This window comes from Osmerus mordax, chromosome 27, assembly GCF_038355195.1.
Source record: "Osmerus mordax isolate fOsmMor3 chromosome 27, fOsmMor3.pri, whole genome shotgun sequence".
NCBI classification, from domain to species: Eukaryota; Metazoa; Chordata; class Actinopteri; order Osmeriformes; family Osmeridae; genus Osmerus; species Osmerus mordax.
Window position 1 is genome coordinate 4,604,914 of NC_090076.1, and position 17,083 is coordinate 4,621,996.

Here is a 17,083-nt window from a genome sequence, read left to right on the forward strand (position 1 = left end):
TGTTACAAATCAGTATATCTCCACTTTAGGACTGAAAAACCTGACGCAAATAAAGAGAAGGGGGAAAAAAACTGAAGAATTTGGGCTTTTGGCTCTCTTTCAGAATACGGTTTCCCTCACTCCCTTTCCTCTCTCTCTCACTTCTGTCTTCCCTGCTATTTCTCTCTCTCCCTTCTCTACTCTGTCACTTTCTTTTTTGGAACTTTCCCTCCCTCACTCCCACTTTCCCTCACATCTGGAGGGTATCTGGAGTGGTGGTGACTTGTCTCTCCTTCTCCCTTCCGATGGGATTATGTATGGTTGGACTGGACTTAACACTGCTCTGCCTCTCAGAAAAAATTGATCACAAAGGGTAAAGAATATTATATCGATATTTGTGAAAACAATTCAAACTTTCTATTTTTCATGTGATTAGTGCTTTTATGATGTTCTTAGATAATACTGAAATGGAATAGTACTTTCAATGTCAGAATCAGTGCTCCAATACTCTCAAATGTTCTGTGCTGTTGGTGAGCTTGCCACTTTACTTGAATAGTATCTTAGAAGAAAGTTGTGGGAGCTGTGAAGGAGCACAGCTGGACTGCTATTGCTGTGGATGAGCATACATGATGGTGCATACATAATGGATATCTTTACTCAAGTAAATCATGATTGGAATTGGTCAAACATTTCTTTGTGATTACATTGCTGTGGAGTGATGGTGAATTGAAGTTTTGAGCATGAGAGTATGGCTTTTTGACTGTGCTGTACTGCTTTTTGTGTGTTTGTCCCTGTACTTACTGTAAGTCACTCTGGATAAGAGCATCTGCTAAATGACTAAATGTTTATCAATTTGAGGGTGTTGTACTTCGCTGCACAGATGTGTGTGTTTGTTTGGGTTCCTTCTTGGGAAACACACATTTGGCCTATTCATTTTGTGTGTGTGTGTGGGTCTAGATTGCCTTTTGGTCAATGTTGAGAGGAGAGCTGAGAAGAGCATTAAATTGCTTTGAGAGAAAGGTGGATTTTAATGGTCAGCCAGCCGAGTGCCTGTTTGGATTATGTCCATCAGCACTGGAGAAGATGACTAAAGAGCCTGTCCTTACCAAAACATTGTTATAAAGTAACCTTTTGACTGATTCACCGGCTGGTATGCAACGCAATCATGTCCATTAGACCTCATGGTCCAAGCTTGATTTGGGAACTTGTATTATTCCATCCTTGTAGATCGAGGACCAGAACATAGTCAGTTCAGGTAACATTCATTTCTATAGCACATTTAAAAACAACCAGATGTAACCAAAGGGCTGCACAATAATTAAAAGGTAAAGCATTCAAATGTTAAAAATAACACAGCAGGACACTATTCTTATGTGGAGTGGAAGAACATTTCAGAGCTGTGGGTCCCTAACTGAGAAAACTACTGATACTGGTGATGATGCCATGACACCCTACCGTAATGAGAATGATCTCTTACTGATTTACATTTCTATTGGGCACTTCGGTCTTCGCAGGTGGTGAGGGCACTGGGAGGAAAGCAGGGCAGTGGAGATCCTGGCACAGCAGGGAACTCTCAGCTTGTCTTTGTCCATCTGCATAGGATCAGAGGCCAAGCATCCAGAATATGTGAGTTCTTACTGGTCCTGTTGTGTTTACTTCCTATCTCAACAGCCATTAGTTATACACCATATTTATTCCGTTTTGTGGAAGTTTTTTTTTAGAAAGAAAGGTTTTTACTGAATGGTTTTTAATGAATCCATTACTTGCGCTCTTTTTCCATGCTTCTTTCAGTATTGAGCATTTGTGGCTCAGCTGGAGTTCCAGCCAAGTGCCATGTCGTTCCCCAGACGTTCTCTCCTGCGGGCCCTGGGTGTGCTGCTCCTAACCTGGGCGCTGGTGCAATGCCAGGCCCCTCTGGAGCCAGAAGAACAGGAAGAGGAAGAGGAGGAAGAGCTCACTGAGGAGACGGCTACTGTTAGGGCCAAGATGGAGTCTCTGGTCTGTCCTCCAGAGTGCAGCTGCACAGAAGAGGGGGCAGTGGACTGTGCTGGGGTCGACCTCACTGAGTTCCCCAGCGAGCTGTCAGAAAACACTCGCCATCTTTCCCTCCAGGTAGACCTATGCAAACCTCCCATTTCTAACCGATCCCACTTTTAGTCAATACAAAAGGGATACACTGTCAATTGAGTTCAATAAATTCGATTCATTTAGTTGATGCTTTTATCCAAAGGGACATACAAAAAGTGTGTAACAGTCGAGCCAGGTTGGAAGTGCCTAGCTCTAACAGGCACTATCAGATATCCCTTTTGTCAGTACATTGGAAAAACCACTGCTCTGACAGTGGCTTTGACTGTATGAGTAAACTCAATTTTCCAGATCCTCGAGTAAAATGGAAAAGCCTTAATTGATGATGACGATTGTGAACAAGTGTGCTGTTTTAAAGGTGTTTATTTTCTGCTTCCAGAACAATCGTATCGAGGAGATAACCATTGAGCATCTCTCCTCTCTGCACCACCTGGAGACGCTCAACTTACAGAACAACCGCCTCACCACGCACGGTGAGAAAGAGCGAGAAAGAAAAATATATCCGTATCTCCCTGTTGCTTTGGCAACATTTGTTTTCTCATGCTCGCTCAATTGGATAAAATGTAGTTGATAGAGAAAGAGAGAGAAACAAAGAAAGAAAGAAAAGAAGGCTCTAACACCGCAATATACTGCAGAAACAGAGTATCTGAAAGTTTTCTCTTTGAAGTGAACACTGTTTCTGGGCCCCTGCAGTGTTAGACAACTCCTGATTTGGAGCCATCTAGCTGCACAGTGGTGGGCTATTTAATAATCTGAGACTAGACGTCTCTTGATCCACTCGGTTTCTTTTTTAATTACAAAGATTAATTTCCCATGCTCCTCATCTAGTCACTGATACTTGCAGGACAGTTTACTTAATTAAAACGAAATCAGTCCCTTTTTTTCGTCTTGTGATGATAAAACATATGCTTCTTTTAGTTTTATATTTGAAAGCTGACTTCTACGAGTAAAAGTTTTCCACTTTTTTATTAAAATATGTTAAGGTTACGCATATAATCTTTTCAGGCCTTGAAGATGAAGGGTTTGAAGTTCTAAGTCAGCTGACTTACTTATACTTGGCAAATAACAAGGTGAGTCACACACAAAACTTTCCATATGAGAATGATCATTGTCCTTGCTTCTGTAAAACCTTTTTCTTCTTTTGTTTTCTATCTACAGTGACAATGTATAAACCTTTAGCAGTCCTTGCAACATAACATTTTCGTTTTAGTTCCGTCTTAATTAATAAATGTTTGGATGCCTTGCACATTTCTCTTTGTGTAGTGACAAGAAGTCTATTCAATTCAATTTTATTCTGTCCTGATGTACCAGTCTTTTATGTCTGTGGCATTGGGGAGACGTGAATTCAGCGATCTCTATTCTCTTCCTTACACAGTGTGTGCCAGCTTATGCTTGTAATCACTTCCAGTGTGTTAGTGCCAGCTGGTCAGATCTAACATGTTTCTGGCGCACAGGCCTTTTTGGAGAGTTACTGAGTAACTGTCTGTACTTGTGTGTACATGTGTATTTGTGTACGTGTGTGCATGTGAGTGTGTGCGTTGTGTACATGTTTGTTTGTGTGTGTGTGTGTGTGTGTTAGAGAGTGAACAGAAGAGGGAAGGACAGAGAGGGAGGTAGGACGGACAGATTTATCAGTGACTTAACAGGGATGAATAGGCAAGGGAGCTACAGAAAGAATGGGGATTTTTAAGTGCTCACTAAGCCTCAAAGACACCCATGTTGCTTTAATCCATAAACCATGTTTGAAAAAGAGAGCTCACTAAACCCGGACGAACACTGAAGTTTAATCTCACCACGAGCACTTCCTCCTATTTCTATATTCAGTTTGCACAATACATGGTGTGTTCAAAAGGAGTGACTTAGATGGGCTTGGACAACCCGGTTTTGGGATGAAAGAGCAACGTAACCTGCCATATGTCAAGAGTGTAACTCCCTCTCAGAGAATGCGGTGGAAACATTTCTGAAATGAAATGAACGTTTCCCATTCGATTTGGTGATTTTTCGTCTGTGTTCTAAATCTCAATTAAAAAAGGCAATATACTTCATCAGAGTTTGGCATAGATACCTGCCAATTACCTTTGTAGCAGTGGCAGGTAAAAAAATAATAATGGTAAACTTAACGTTTTCCCTGTTTTGTTTTTACTTGTAGCTCAGCTCAGCACCAAAACATCTTCCTACTTCCTTGATCAGCGCAGATTTTGCTGCTAATCAACTGACAAAGATATATCCATATACATTTGGCCAGAAACCAAGACTGAAGTAGGTTGTTTTTCTGTATGTGCATTTTTGTGCATGTCTGTGTGTGTGTGAACGTTGGGGCTGCCCATGCAGGTGCATGAATTCTGGAAATCTCATCTTAAATGGCTTCATGTGCAAAGATAAAACAAAAGAACGCTAATCACACATTTATTATTTCTGTTCCTCAACCCCTGATCCCTGTCCAAACCTCTCTGCAGGTCTGTCTATCTCCATAACAACAAGCTGACGGATGCAGGTCTGCCAGAACACATGTTCAATAGTTCCGACGGCCTGGAGATCCTCATTATGTCCAGCAACTTCCTGCGTTATGTACCCCGGAACCTGCCATCTGCCCTCCATCGCTTTCATCTGAAGGTGCAGAGCAGTCTGATATCAAAAGTTCAGATCAATCTATGACTCATCTTTTTTTTTTTTATGTTTAAATGTTTTACCTCATGGTCTTTTGTGTACAGAGTAACAAACTGGAGAAAATTCCACCCGGGGCTTTTGACAACCTGTCCCACCTCAGAGAGCTATATTTACAGGACAACCTTTTGAGCAACGACGGTATGGACAATGAGACGTTCAGGTAGGGAAGGACATCAGGCCATGTCAGCCCTCCTCACAGGATGATGCTGATCTGGGCAAGGTTGCCTTTATGTAACTTTATAAAAAGACTTCTAGGTTTGCAACCGAAATTACAGTTTATTTTCGATTCTGATGATAAAACACATTTAGCAGATAAAACCACCACAGAACATCCGCAATTAGTCGCTCTGGATAAGAGCGTCTGCTAAATGACTAAATGTAGTCATTGGAAGAGAGAGTCTGAATTTTCTCTATAAGAGTATTCTTCTATCCTTCCTGGGTAAACAACTGGGTGGAGGTGGAAATGACGATATCAGGGGGAAAGAGGAGAAAAGATTATTTATTGATGAAAGGAAGACTTCTTCTTTCCTTCCTCTTCTAGTCAGCTGAGCAGCCTGGAGTGCCTGGACCTGTCAAACAACAACCTGAGTGTCGTCCCCAAGGGCCTACCCCGCAGTTTGGTGTTGCTCCACCTGGAGAAGAACTCCATCCACAGCATCCCCAGGGACACGCTCAGCCCCATCCGGAACCTAGAGTACCTCCTGCTCCACAACAACAAACTCCGGTCACGCTCCATAGACCCGGCCGCCTTCCACGTACAGTAACTTGCCTCTCTCCTTCACTCACCGTGTTAAACAGCCTTGTGCCATCGCTGAGTCTTAGTTTATCGAATCTATGTGCATTGCAGGGCCTGAAGAAACTCCACACCCTCCACATGTACAATAACCTGCTGGAGCGCGTTCCCCGAGGCCTGCCCCGACGGGCCAAGACCCTCATGTTGCTCCACAACAGCATCTCGGAGATCGGCCGCAACGACCTGATTGCGCTGTACACCCTGACGGAGCTCAACCTCAGCTACAACCGTCTGACCAGCCCAAAGGTGCACCGCGAGGCCTTCAGGAAGCTACGCCTGCTGGAGACCCTTGACCTGTCCGGGAACGGGCTCCAGGCCCTGCCCGTGGGCCTGCCGCGCAGCCTCCATGTCCTCCGGGTCAAGGACAACCAGCTGACCTCCATACCGGAAGGGGCGCTGACCAGCATGCCCAAGCTGAGGGAGATCAACCTTAGCAACAACGAGCTGAAGCTCAACTCCATCTACCAGGGAGCCTGGCTGGAGCTGAGTGCACTGAAGGTGAGAGTGGAAATGGGGGAGGGTGAGAGAGGGGGTAGGAGACAGGAAGGGAGGGAGAAAGGGAGATATAAAGGGTGAGAGAGAGAGAGAGAGAGAGAGAGAGAGAGAGAGAGAGAGAGAGAGAGAGAGAGAGAGAGAGAGAGAGAGCGAGAGAGAGAGGATGACCTGTGACCTTCCGGTAATATTTTAGCGGAGAGAAAGCTGAGGGGATTATTTTTCAACACTAGCAGCATACAAAGCAACTCTCTGATCCTCACAGCAGCTTCTTCTTCTCAGAACACTTTGTTTGATGGACTGTGTACAGAACCATTGGGGAGGACACTTTTCCGTTTGATAAAGCTGTCTGTTGTTGCAGATACTGGACCTGTCGAGTAACCAGCTTTCTCACATCCCCTCGGACCTGCCTGAGTCTTTAGAGTACCTTCACCTGCAGAGTAACCGCATAAGCAACGTACCCGTCACAGCTTTCGAAGGCACGCCCAACATCAAAGCCATCTTCCTACGGTGAGAAGAAAGAATAAATGAGAGAAACCCCCCAAGCTGAGAGATAGATATCACAGATGTCCAGTATGCAGACACTAAAACACACTCACAAAGCCAACATACATTTGACAGACAAAGTGGCAATAACTACAGCTTGTTATTATAACATTAAATTGGCTTCTACTGAACTCCTGATCTTTTTCATTCACTTTGGGTGGTTTGCTAGAATTTTCTCATTTCAAAATGACATATTGGCTCTGTCTATAGCTCGATTCACTACTCTATTCATCCCCTGAGAATATATGTAAGGAAGTCCTTTTCATTCATGCCAGCTGTATGACATATCGCTTGTCCAGTGGGTCCTTGTTCATACACACAGCTTTTATGTATGTTTGGTTGATAGTTTTCTCAGCCTTATGTAAGTATATATTTTTTCCATTTGGCCCACACACTTGGCAGCCGTTCTGCCAGCTTTGTGAGGAAAACAGAAAACACAGTTTCAGCCCTGCAAACTGTCCATCTGTTTCTTTTTCCTGAAATATCTCTGAACTCTCCAAAGTGCTGTCTCCACAGGGTGCATATGAAGATTGTAGACAAGGTACTTGTTGGGATATTAACCCTGTGAATGCTGGATAATGTGTATTAGCCGCTTCAGGGCTCCTATCAGACAGCAAGAGTGACCAGGTGGAGTTCAACTTTTTACTCTGTGATAAGATGGTTCACTATAGGCAGTCACAAGCTGTACATTGGATAAATGAATGTACGTTGGATAAATGAATGAAGTTTCTGAAATAAACCCAAAAAGGTGCATTGATGTCACAGCAGTTATAACTGTTATTATCGGATAATAACATATTAATAGGTATGATATTAAACAGTATGTTATTAATCACTTATTAACAAATACGTAAATAAAGTGGACAATTATCACACTGTGCAAGTAAAATAAACATCCTCTCTAGCACAGTAACAATTAGAGCCCCAACAAACGTATCACACGCTAGCTAGGAACATGTGTGATGTACAGTGGAAAGTTAGCAAGCTAGAAAATACAGATTAACTCGCAGTTTCGCATTGCTGGATAAAACGCTTAACATTCAGTACTCGTTGCTGGCTGAAACAACTCAGGAATAGCTTGATCTGCTGCAACAATAGCTAAACATAAAGAGTACAAACTTACACCATCTCTGACTTCTGTACAGGCAACCGCCGTAATGAAAAGAAAACACAAGGCGTTCTCGTGGAACTTACGTCATTACCTTACGTCACTAACTTAAGGCCGATATAGACAAGTTTACACGCCAAATCCCAGGGGGCCGCCATAACTTCATTTCTGCCGGAAGTGGTTTGCAACGCGTCTGCCGGTGTAAACACAGCGTTGTCGATGCTAGCTTGGGATCACGGTTCTACTACTTTGACATACTTGTCGTTTGACATTTACTACTGGATAAGTTGCCAACGTCGTCGCCATACTTTAAAGTACATTTTTGAGTAGATTTATAGTTATAAAGCTTTTGCCAGTCCATCATTTTGGAGCTTTTAACATGGAGCAAAGGCAATGTCAGAAGATGACTTTAGTCGGTGATTCATTAGAACATTTGTTGTCTAGCTCTTCAATCTCTCAGCAAAATGTAGGCTAATTATTTGGCTAAAGGATGCCACACGTATCAGACAGAAGTTGTTCTATAAATTAGTAGCCCGACATTAAAAAAATTTATAGTCGGTTGACTGATCGCGTTGTTGTACCCAGTCAAAGGAATAAACACACAGGAACATCATGAACATTCAATGGTCTTGCCAGTTATCCTGGCAAAACATGTAGCATAATGTTCTTTATTTATTGCCAGGACATGGTCCAAGTAGCCTAGGCATACATAACATTGAAAGCTAATTCGTTTGGAATTTCTAGGCTATTGATGTTACATGTTGATGTTCAGCCTATTCAATTTAACAACTTCAGAAGGACAAGACAGGCAGTACACTGTTATCCTTATTTAAGTGGCTTGTCACTGCCTGAAGTGCCTACTTATCTATCTATTCTTCCTATGAACCCGGTTATGACAGTCCGATAATATCTCCTTTGGTCAACCTCTTCTGGCAATGAATCTACGTAAGGCGAGTAGGAAGGCATCCGAGTCTGTGGAGTTCAATGTGGACGGCGCGAGTGGTGAGACATTTAAAAAGGACACCCCAGCACTTCTCGTTCCTCCTGCCAATCTTGACCAAGTACGGCCCAGAGCAATCAACGCCTTTTGAATAAAAGGGCGAACAGAGGAGTCTGAGGGGTTCCGGTGGTAAATATGCCATCTGCGGGACTTTAGACTGGGCTCTCCATTGCTGACAGGCTGGACAGGTGAGCTGGTGGTGCTTGATAGCCTGACGTACTCGCAGAATCCAATACTGCCTCCGGAGCTATGCATACACTCGCTCCATTCCTGGGTGTAACAGCCGTTCATCAAACTCCTTAATGAGGAGCTTTGTGGTTGGGTGACGTGGATCCAGTACAATAGGATGGATCTCTTCCAAGTTGGCCTTCTGTAGTCTCCCTCCGACCCAAACAATCCTGAGTGTAGGACCACACTCAGGAGCAAGGCAAGATAGCCGAATGTGGGAGGACACAGGTTCCTGCGCCTGGAGAACAACCACCTCTTCAGGGAAGGTTGGGCTTGGCACTCTATTAGCAGTAAAGACTTTGCATCTTGATGACCAATGGGCTGCCCGGAGGTCATGCTCCAGATTTGAACCATCATCAGGAGCAGGTAAGTAGCAGCACTGCGATATTGTACTGAGGTGCCCTAGCTCAGACTCCAAGGCGCTCCCAGGCGCATTTCGGAGATCCAGAGGCAAGTCAGGATCATCACTCTTCTCTTTGACCATAGCTGCTGAATGAACACCTTAGCCTGTGTGGTAAATGGCACCATAAACCCCAGAGGATCATACTGACTGGCTAAAACCTGGTAGACCTTTCTCATTGTCAGTGCTGAAAGCTCCACGGGCCGGTAATGATACATTTAGACATTTAGTCATTTAGCAGACGCTCTTATCCAGAGCGACTTACAGTAAGTACAGGGACATTCCCCCTGAGGCAAGTAGGGTGAAGTGCCTTGCCCAAGGACACAACGTCATTTGGCACAGCCGGGAATCGAACCGGTAACCTTCAGATTACTAGCCCGACTCCCTCACCGCTCAGCCATCTGACTCCCCTAAATGATAACTAAGAGTGTCTTCTGCGCAGTTCCACCTGAGGCCTAGAGCAGGTTCCAGTGGGTCGGTTCTGTTCTGAACTAGCCATTGGTCTGTAACGACTGACCTTGCCTCTGTAGGTAGATCAGCTACTACCTCTGTTCGGTTACTGGCCGACTGCCGTAGCTCAAACCCTCCCTCTGCCAGTAGGCTGCGTAGTTGGTCCACTCGATCCTTGGCGGCAGGTATGTTGGGAAGGCTCTCGAGGCAGTTGTCCACGTAGAAGCCTTGTTCCACTGACGGTGGAATGTCAGGATTACTGTCCTGGTAATGACGAGCGTGCATCTGCAAAGCGAAAATGGCACAGCATGCCATTCATACACATCAGGTGGGTCCTCGCTACGCAGGTCTCTCCAGACGAATCTGAAAAGGGATTTGTCCTCAGGCCGCAGACGGACCTGTTGAAACATTCCCCCGGATATCCCCACTGATAGCAACCTTGTACTGTCGGAATCGCAGGAGGACTCCTAGCAGGGATGCGTCCAAGGTGGGCCCCGGCAGCAGTTGCTCATTTAGCGACATTCCCTAGTATTGGAATGAGCAGTTGAAGACCTGTCTTTTTGTGGTGTACCAAGTGATGAGGATGGTACCAAGACTCTTCTGACTGATCTACCTCCTCAGACTGTAGCTTGGTGACGTATCCTGCTTGGGCAAACTTGGCAATCTCTGCTGAATAGACAGCTGCTTTCTCCCGGTTTTTCTTGAGTCTTTTTTCTGTGCTCCTCAAGTTAGCTGTGACCGACTGGATGGAACCTTTCAGCTTGGGTGCACCTGACTTGCGCAGAAGAGGAGTAACATAACGTTGAACTCCCCCGACCCGCTGAGTTCTGTCCTCAAGAAGACGTATAGCCTCCTGATCCTCTCTGGAGCGGGTAACCAACTTCTCACTTCGATAAGGGAGGACATCGAGCTGCCATAATCTCTCGACGTTTCGGTAAAGGAGATCCTCCGGACTGGCTACAGAAAGGCAGAGGTACTGAGGCTCTGAGGTTTGGTTTGGGTCACACCCCTCGGCAACTTGTAGAGCCCACCCGAGGGCGGTGTGGATGGCTATGGGTCTGCCTTTGGCCCCTTGGCGCACCGGCTCAATGGCAGTGATAAGTTGAACATGAACTGACCCTATTAGCACTAGCGGTTGTGCATTGTGAAAAGGGTGAAGTGGAATCTTCCGCAGATGAGCGTGCCGTCTCTGGAGACTCTGGACTGGGTAGTTCTGCTCCACCAAGTCCAGGCCTGAAGCGGTGAAGGCTCCCTGGACCTTATAGCGCTTCCCTGGATTATCTTTGGGGAAATCTCAAAGGTAACCTTGGATCCACTGAGGTGAGTTATGTCAGGTCGTACAGTACGGAGGGCAAGGCTCTCCCGCACGCCAGCTAACTGGAGCTGCTGTACAGCAGTTGATAGGATCATGGTCTGCTGAGCCCCGTCATCCAGAACTGCAAAGGTTTTCATTGATATGGAGTTGTTATGTCGTAGGACTGGCACGACTTTCAGAAGCACTCGGCCTGACGGGATGGAGGGTGTCAGATAGATCCGACTGTCAGAGGTGCCAGATGGAGGGTTGATTGACCCATGTTGGGCCACACCATGGAGGACTTGAAGATGAATGCCACCACCGTCACTGCAGGGTTTCTTGAGGTTGCATGTCTCAGGTGGATGGGAACAAGCACATTTCCAGCAGCGCTTCCCTCCAGTTATCCATCCGATCAGTTCCTTTGTAGGTTGCTCTTTAATGCTGTTGCAGCGAGTAATATAGTGCTCATTGCTGTTACAAAAAAGACAGTGCACCTTGAATGGCTTCTTGGGTTTAGACTGCATAGGGAATCCGGATACCTTGGGCTTTACTGGTTTTGCACCATGGTAGATGGTCGCACTTTGATTCCTGGTCTTGGCTGGAGCATTCTCCCTATAATTGCTTGGGGGCTTCTCTTGTTGGTAGCGTTGTAGTAAGCGGCTGGACAGCCGCTGCTGTTGGGCCTTGGAATGGAGCCATCCAGCAAAGTCCTGCAGAGTGCAGGGGTTCAGGCTTGCAGAGTTGAGCTTCCCCTGTATCTGTAGGGAGTCAATAAATCCATCCTGGAGATATTTCGGTAGCTTGATGAGAAGACGTCTACGTGTGAGCAGCAGTTAAGCTCGATACCTTGGGGTCCCTCCAGTGAAAGCAGCATGCTGACTAGGAGGTGAACCTGTAGTGAGAAGCTCTGGAAGCTACGGACATCGTTCGCTTTCACCTCAGGTGATGTAAGGATCGCCGCTATTTCACTCTGAGCTAGCTGGTGTGGTTGGCCATACTGCAGCTGTAGAGCCTGCATAGAGGCTGAGTACGGGTATGGATGGTGGCGGCAAGACTGACCTGTTATCTGAGCCTCTGGGAGTTTAAGATGTTCCAGCAGTACATGGTACTTGTATTTCTCTGTCAGTCCCAGGTGGGGTTTGAGGAGGTTATCCAACGCCAGTTTCAGATTGGTGAATTTCTCGCTGTCGGATGAAAAATCTGGAATAGTGGGTTTCGGTGCACCATACAATGAGGGAGGTGACGTGCCAAAGCCAGTCGGAGATACAGTCTGGGCTGAGAGCAGCTGAGAAGGGACCACTGGCACTGAGCCATGCACTAGTGGAGCAGAGGTAAGGGTTTGATGCAATGAGGCTAACAGATATGTAGGAGGATAGTGGGCGGGAATGTAGCCCGCTCAAACAGGGCCGGCCTGTTGTCGCGGCTGCGGTTGTAGCACAGTCTGACAGCCTTGAGGCAGGTTAGCCTGCAGACATAAAGGATCTGAAACAGGTAACTGCCGTTGCACTGGAGACGGGGCTGACTGGTCAGGAGCAGCATAGGGATAGGACGGTCTAGTGGGCTGTGGCGGTACAGGTCCTGGACTGGCGGGGTGCTGCTGCTTGACGGGTAGTGGAGTTATTGTGCCAGAGGAGATAGGTGAAAAGAGGGAGCCCCCCTGGTGCTGTGGGGTTGGATAAATTGGTCGGAATCCAATATTACAAAATGAAAGGCTGGGGGACTGTGTGTTTGACCTTCCGGTTTGACCACTCCATTCTTCTGCCTCTTCACCTGGAACCTGATGTATCGTCTTTGTCCTAACCACTGGCTCCAGGGACTTCTCATGGGCGGCCTGCCTCTCACTCTGTGTCTCTGTATGGGACAGGTTTGTCTGCCCAGGTGAGGGTGAATAGACTGGATTTATGTTGTGACGAGTCACTGTGGGAGGTGGGGTTGGTGAGTGTTCTGCGCTCTTCATGTTTGGAGGAGTCTCACCTACTTCTTCCTCTCTTAAGTTTGATGTAATACGCTCCATGAAGTCCTGGCGTCAACGCTGTCGTACCTCATACTTCGCTAGTTTGCTGGTAAGTTGAGCGATTTCAGCAGCCTCTTGCCTTTCCTTCCCGGAGAGGGACTCAACTAGGTTCCTTAATGAATCCATACTCAGAAAATCTGCAGCTTGGGATTTGTGTGTGGCTGTGTACCTACTCAGGTTGGAGGTTATTTTTGCCTGGCTACCATTCGCTGCTGCTCCTTTCTGCCCCTCTGATGACATCTTCTGAAGTAGCCAATATATCCGTCTCAAAGAACGTTGGGATTTTAACCCTGTGAATGCTGGATAATGTGTATTAGCCACTTCAGGGCTCCTATTAGAGAGCACGAGTCACCAGGTGGTGTTCAAACTTTTTACTCGGTGATAAGATGGTGCACTACAGGCAGTCACAAGCTGTACATTGTTGGATAAATTAATTAAGTTTCTGAAATAAACCCAAAAAGGTTCATTAATGTCACAGCTGTTATAACTATTATTATCGGATATTAAACAGTAGGTTATTAATCCCTTATTATCAAATACGGAAATAAAGTGTACAATTATCACACTGTGCAAGTGAAAAAAAATCCTCTCTAGCACAGTAACGATTAGCGCCACAACAAACGTATCACACGTTAGCTAGGAACATGTGTGATGTAGCTACAGTGGAAAGTTAGCAAGCTAGCAAATAGATTAACTTGCAGCTTCGCATCGCCGGGTAAAACGGCTAACATTCTGTACTCGTTGCAGGCTGAAACAAGTCAGGAATAGCTTGATCTGCGCACAAACAATAGCTAAACATAAAGTGTACAAACTTACATCGTCTCTGACTTCTGTACAGGCAACCATATACCGTAATCAACAAAAGAAAACACAAGGCGTTCATTAGCATACGTCACTAACTTAGCCATAACCACACACACTGCAACCTACACAGTCTCCGTAGTGTAAGAAATTCACAACAGTACTGTTTACTTGTGTTTGCTGAGAACCCCACGAGAAGGAATCGCCTGGTGACAGCCCCAATGTCACATCCAATTATGCTAATTGTCTTTGCTGAGGAAGGAACGATTTGAACAACAGTCGATAGTGGTTTTGGGCCAGTTTGTGGCAAACCACTGAAGGGACTTAAGGCCTTGTGTGGCAGGGTTGGTCTTTTGGGTTGGTCAGCCTGACCCCATGCTGTCAGTTTATCGGTTGTATTTACAGGCCCTGACCCTGTCCAGGCTGTCAAACTTTTCATGCTGCGCTTAGCAGCTGCTGCCACATCATTTGGAAATGTTGTTTTTCGACCAAATCCCTCCACAGCTGGGAGCATGTAGCTTGAGCCAATTTAGAGCATCTGGAATGCTTGCTTCATTGGGGGGAGGGGGGATTTGTGTGTGTTTGGATGTGGGTGTGGGTGTGTGTGCGTGTCTGTGCTGTGTTCGTTTGTGTGTGACTGTTACTGCCCATTTGTGTGACCAACTGTCATTGATTGATCATGGGAAGTGTGTGAGTGTGGATCAGTTAATCGCAGCAAGCATAATTATTTAGTTTAACCCCCATAATCTAAAGTAAAAGTAATTTGTTACATCTCCATGATGAAATGAAGGACCATAAGGGTCAATAGTTTCACACGAACATGACCAACAGATTGGCCATATTGATCTTTTCACAGAGAAAGAGTGGACTTGTGGATAGACTTAAGACACTATGATTTCATCCATCAAAAACACTGCCCTGTTGATGGCTGTGTTCTCACTGGAAAATAAAAACCCTGATTTCATGTGTGATGGTGTGATTTAAGATGCTGTGGTGGACTGATACATTTAACATTTTGATAAGTTAGTTGATGCTTTTATTGAAAATTACAACAAATGTGTTGAGTAAATGAACCAGCTGTGATGTGGTCCCTGACAAACAGTTGACCTTTGGAACCTCTGGTCTTGTCTCTTCTCAGGTCCAATCGTCTGTCAGTGAACTCAGTGAAGGAAAGCTCTTTCTCCCACCTAACCAACCTGCAGGTTCTGGACTTGGGCCCGTCCAGCACTGAACGCTCCTTTGGACATGAGGAAGAGGTGGAGGAAGAGGCGGAAATGGAGGAGGAGATTGAGGAGGAGACTTAAAGCTGAATTCTGTTAGAAAAGGATGGAGAAAACGGAGGTGGTGGTGAATGGCATGTGTATATCTTTCTGGTGCAGGATACCAGATTAATTGTTGTTTCAGACTTTGCTTTTCAGTGCAATGACCTGCTACTGCATATAATATTCCTCCTCTTTCTGTCAGGTTTAAGGACATTTCCGTTTGATTAAAAACGATGCATTCTGTGTTAATGTCTGTAAGTAAACAGTCAACATGTCAGCGATCACCATGGTTTGCATCTAAATCAGTTCTTTCAAAGTTTGACACAATCAAAATGTGTTTATATTCTGACTCAATTTCATTTGAGTGTGTGATGTGATTATTACCATTGCTATGCCATTATGCTACTGTACTTGAAGCCATTAGGATAGTCATATAGTGTGTACCTGTTTAGTTTAGCCTATTTTTAATTTTTTCCTTATGTCTTGTTTTACAAAATGTAAGATTGCAAATATTTTCTAAAATACTTTTACCCTACATTTTCACAGAAATTATTTTATAAATACCATGGATGTCTATGTATTAGTCTGCATAAATTGTCAAGGCTTTCTGCAATAAATTATTTATAAAAGTATTGCGCAATCAAAATCCTTCACACAAACTGAGGTTCATTTGGTGTACTGAAACAGTCACCAAGTAACATTAAACTAGTTTTTTTTATTCATAAATGCAGTGTTAGATTTACTCTTACAAAACATTTAGCAAATTCTGCAGATGGTCAGAAGAAAAGATAGGAAGAATAGGAGTATCAATTTTATTCCCAGTGAGTCATTTTCAAACCACAGATATTCAAGTACTCCATCTGTTGATTAAAAAAATAATCTCGGGGGGGGCTCCCTGATGGCACACCAGATAAGAGCGCATACCATGTAGGCTGAGGCCTTAATGTAGCGGCCTGGGTTCAAACCTAGCCTGTGTCCTTTGCTCTATGTTTTCCCTTCTCTTCCACTCTCTCTTCCCCATCTTTCCTGTCACACTTGTATTGTCCAAGGAAGCATGAAAATGCCAAAAATAAATATAGCTGCAAGCAGCAATTAGGAGGCCAGGCATGTCAACTGACGCAAAAAAACAAATTCTCAGAACAGAGTTCTGAGTATGTATAGCAATGGTGTGAATCCATCAAAGATTTGCTGAGATACTAACCAATTTCCTGTTTGGCGGCTCTGCTGTCAATTCCGATTGGCTGTACCGGACAAACGCTTTCAAAAAACCCTGTGATGAATTTTGTGAGACTTGGTCTGAGAAGATCGGACAAACTTTTTAGGAGGAATAGTGAATAAACAGTTTTTTCATGAATTCCAAATGGCAGCCGCATCAATTCGGCTGGTATTTTGTCAGAAATGGGATCTCCCAATATTTATCATGTGAGAAAGTAATCACTTAAATAAGGCAAACAAATCAACCGTTGTTGGCCAAATCGCATTTTTGCTTCTGCGGCGCTTCCAGTGGTCACACGACACCAAAAATGTTTTCACATCCTCAGAAGAGGGTTCCGAGTCAAGGTACCAAGTTTAGTGTTGGTCCCAACTTCCTGTTTGGTTTCTTAGCTGCTGATTTTGATTGGCTGTACCGGACAAAAGGTTTTGACGTGTTACAAAAAATGACTGTGCCAAATTTCACAACTTTTCACCATATGGTTTTTGGGGCTGCCATAGACTCCAATGGGAGGAGAAGAAGATGCGTAATAATAAAAAGAACAGGTAGAAACACAATTGGTAGCTTTGCAGCTTCGCTGCTTGCCCCCCAATAATAATAATAAAAGGTAGAAACACAATAGGTGGCTTCGCAGCTTCGCTGCTTGGCCCCCAAATATCTTGAAAAGAAAAAAACTCAGAAGATTGCCATTACATTACAGACCTATGTTTTCTTGATATTTTATCCACAGGGAACTGATATTTATCTTCAC

General features: G+C 44.8%; 1 protein-coding gene across 1 annotated transcript; it reads left to right on the forward strand.

The window, feature by feature from the left end:
- The first annotated feature begins 261 nt into the window (after window positions 1–261).
- On the forward strand, window positions 262–15,751 carry podn (podocan). The gene is made up of 12 exons (XM_067230493.1): window positions 262–352; window positions 1,494–1,605; window positions 1,771–2,091; window positions 2,444–2,537; window positions 3,070–3,134; window positions 4,214–4,323; window positions 4,521–4,677; window positions 4,776–4,891; window positions 5,273–5,486; window positions 5,579–6,022; window positions 6,378–6,526; window positions 14,996–15,751. The coding sequence occupies exons 3-12, from the start codon at window positions 1,813–1,815 to the stop codon at window positions 15,159–15,161; spliced, it is 1,794 nt and encodes a 597-aa protein (XP_067086594.1). The 5' UTR covers window positions 262–352; window positions 1,494–1,605; window positions 1,771–1,812; the 3' UTR covers window positions 15,162–15,751.
- Window positions 15,752–17,083: the final 1,332 nt, after the last annotated feature.

Excerpts from the sequence above, each read along its gene's own strand:
- podn (XM_067230493.1), top strand. The coding sequence starts at position 1,813 with ATGTCGTTCCCCAGACGTTCTCTCCTGCGGGCCCTGGGTGTGCTGCTC. Across the intron at positions 2,092-2,443 it reads CTCGCCATCTTTCCCTCCAG|AACAATCGTATCGAGGAGAT; the intron begins GTAGACCTATGC and ends TTCTGCTTCCAG. Across the intron at positions 4,892-5,272 it reads ATGGACAATGAGACGTTCAG|TCAGCTGAGCAGCCTGGAGT; the intron begins GTAGGGAAGGAC and ends TTCCTCTTCTAG.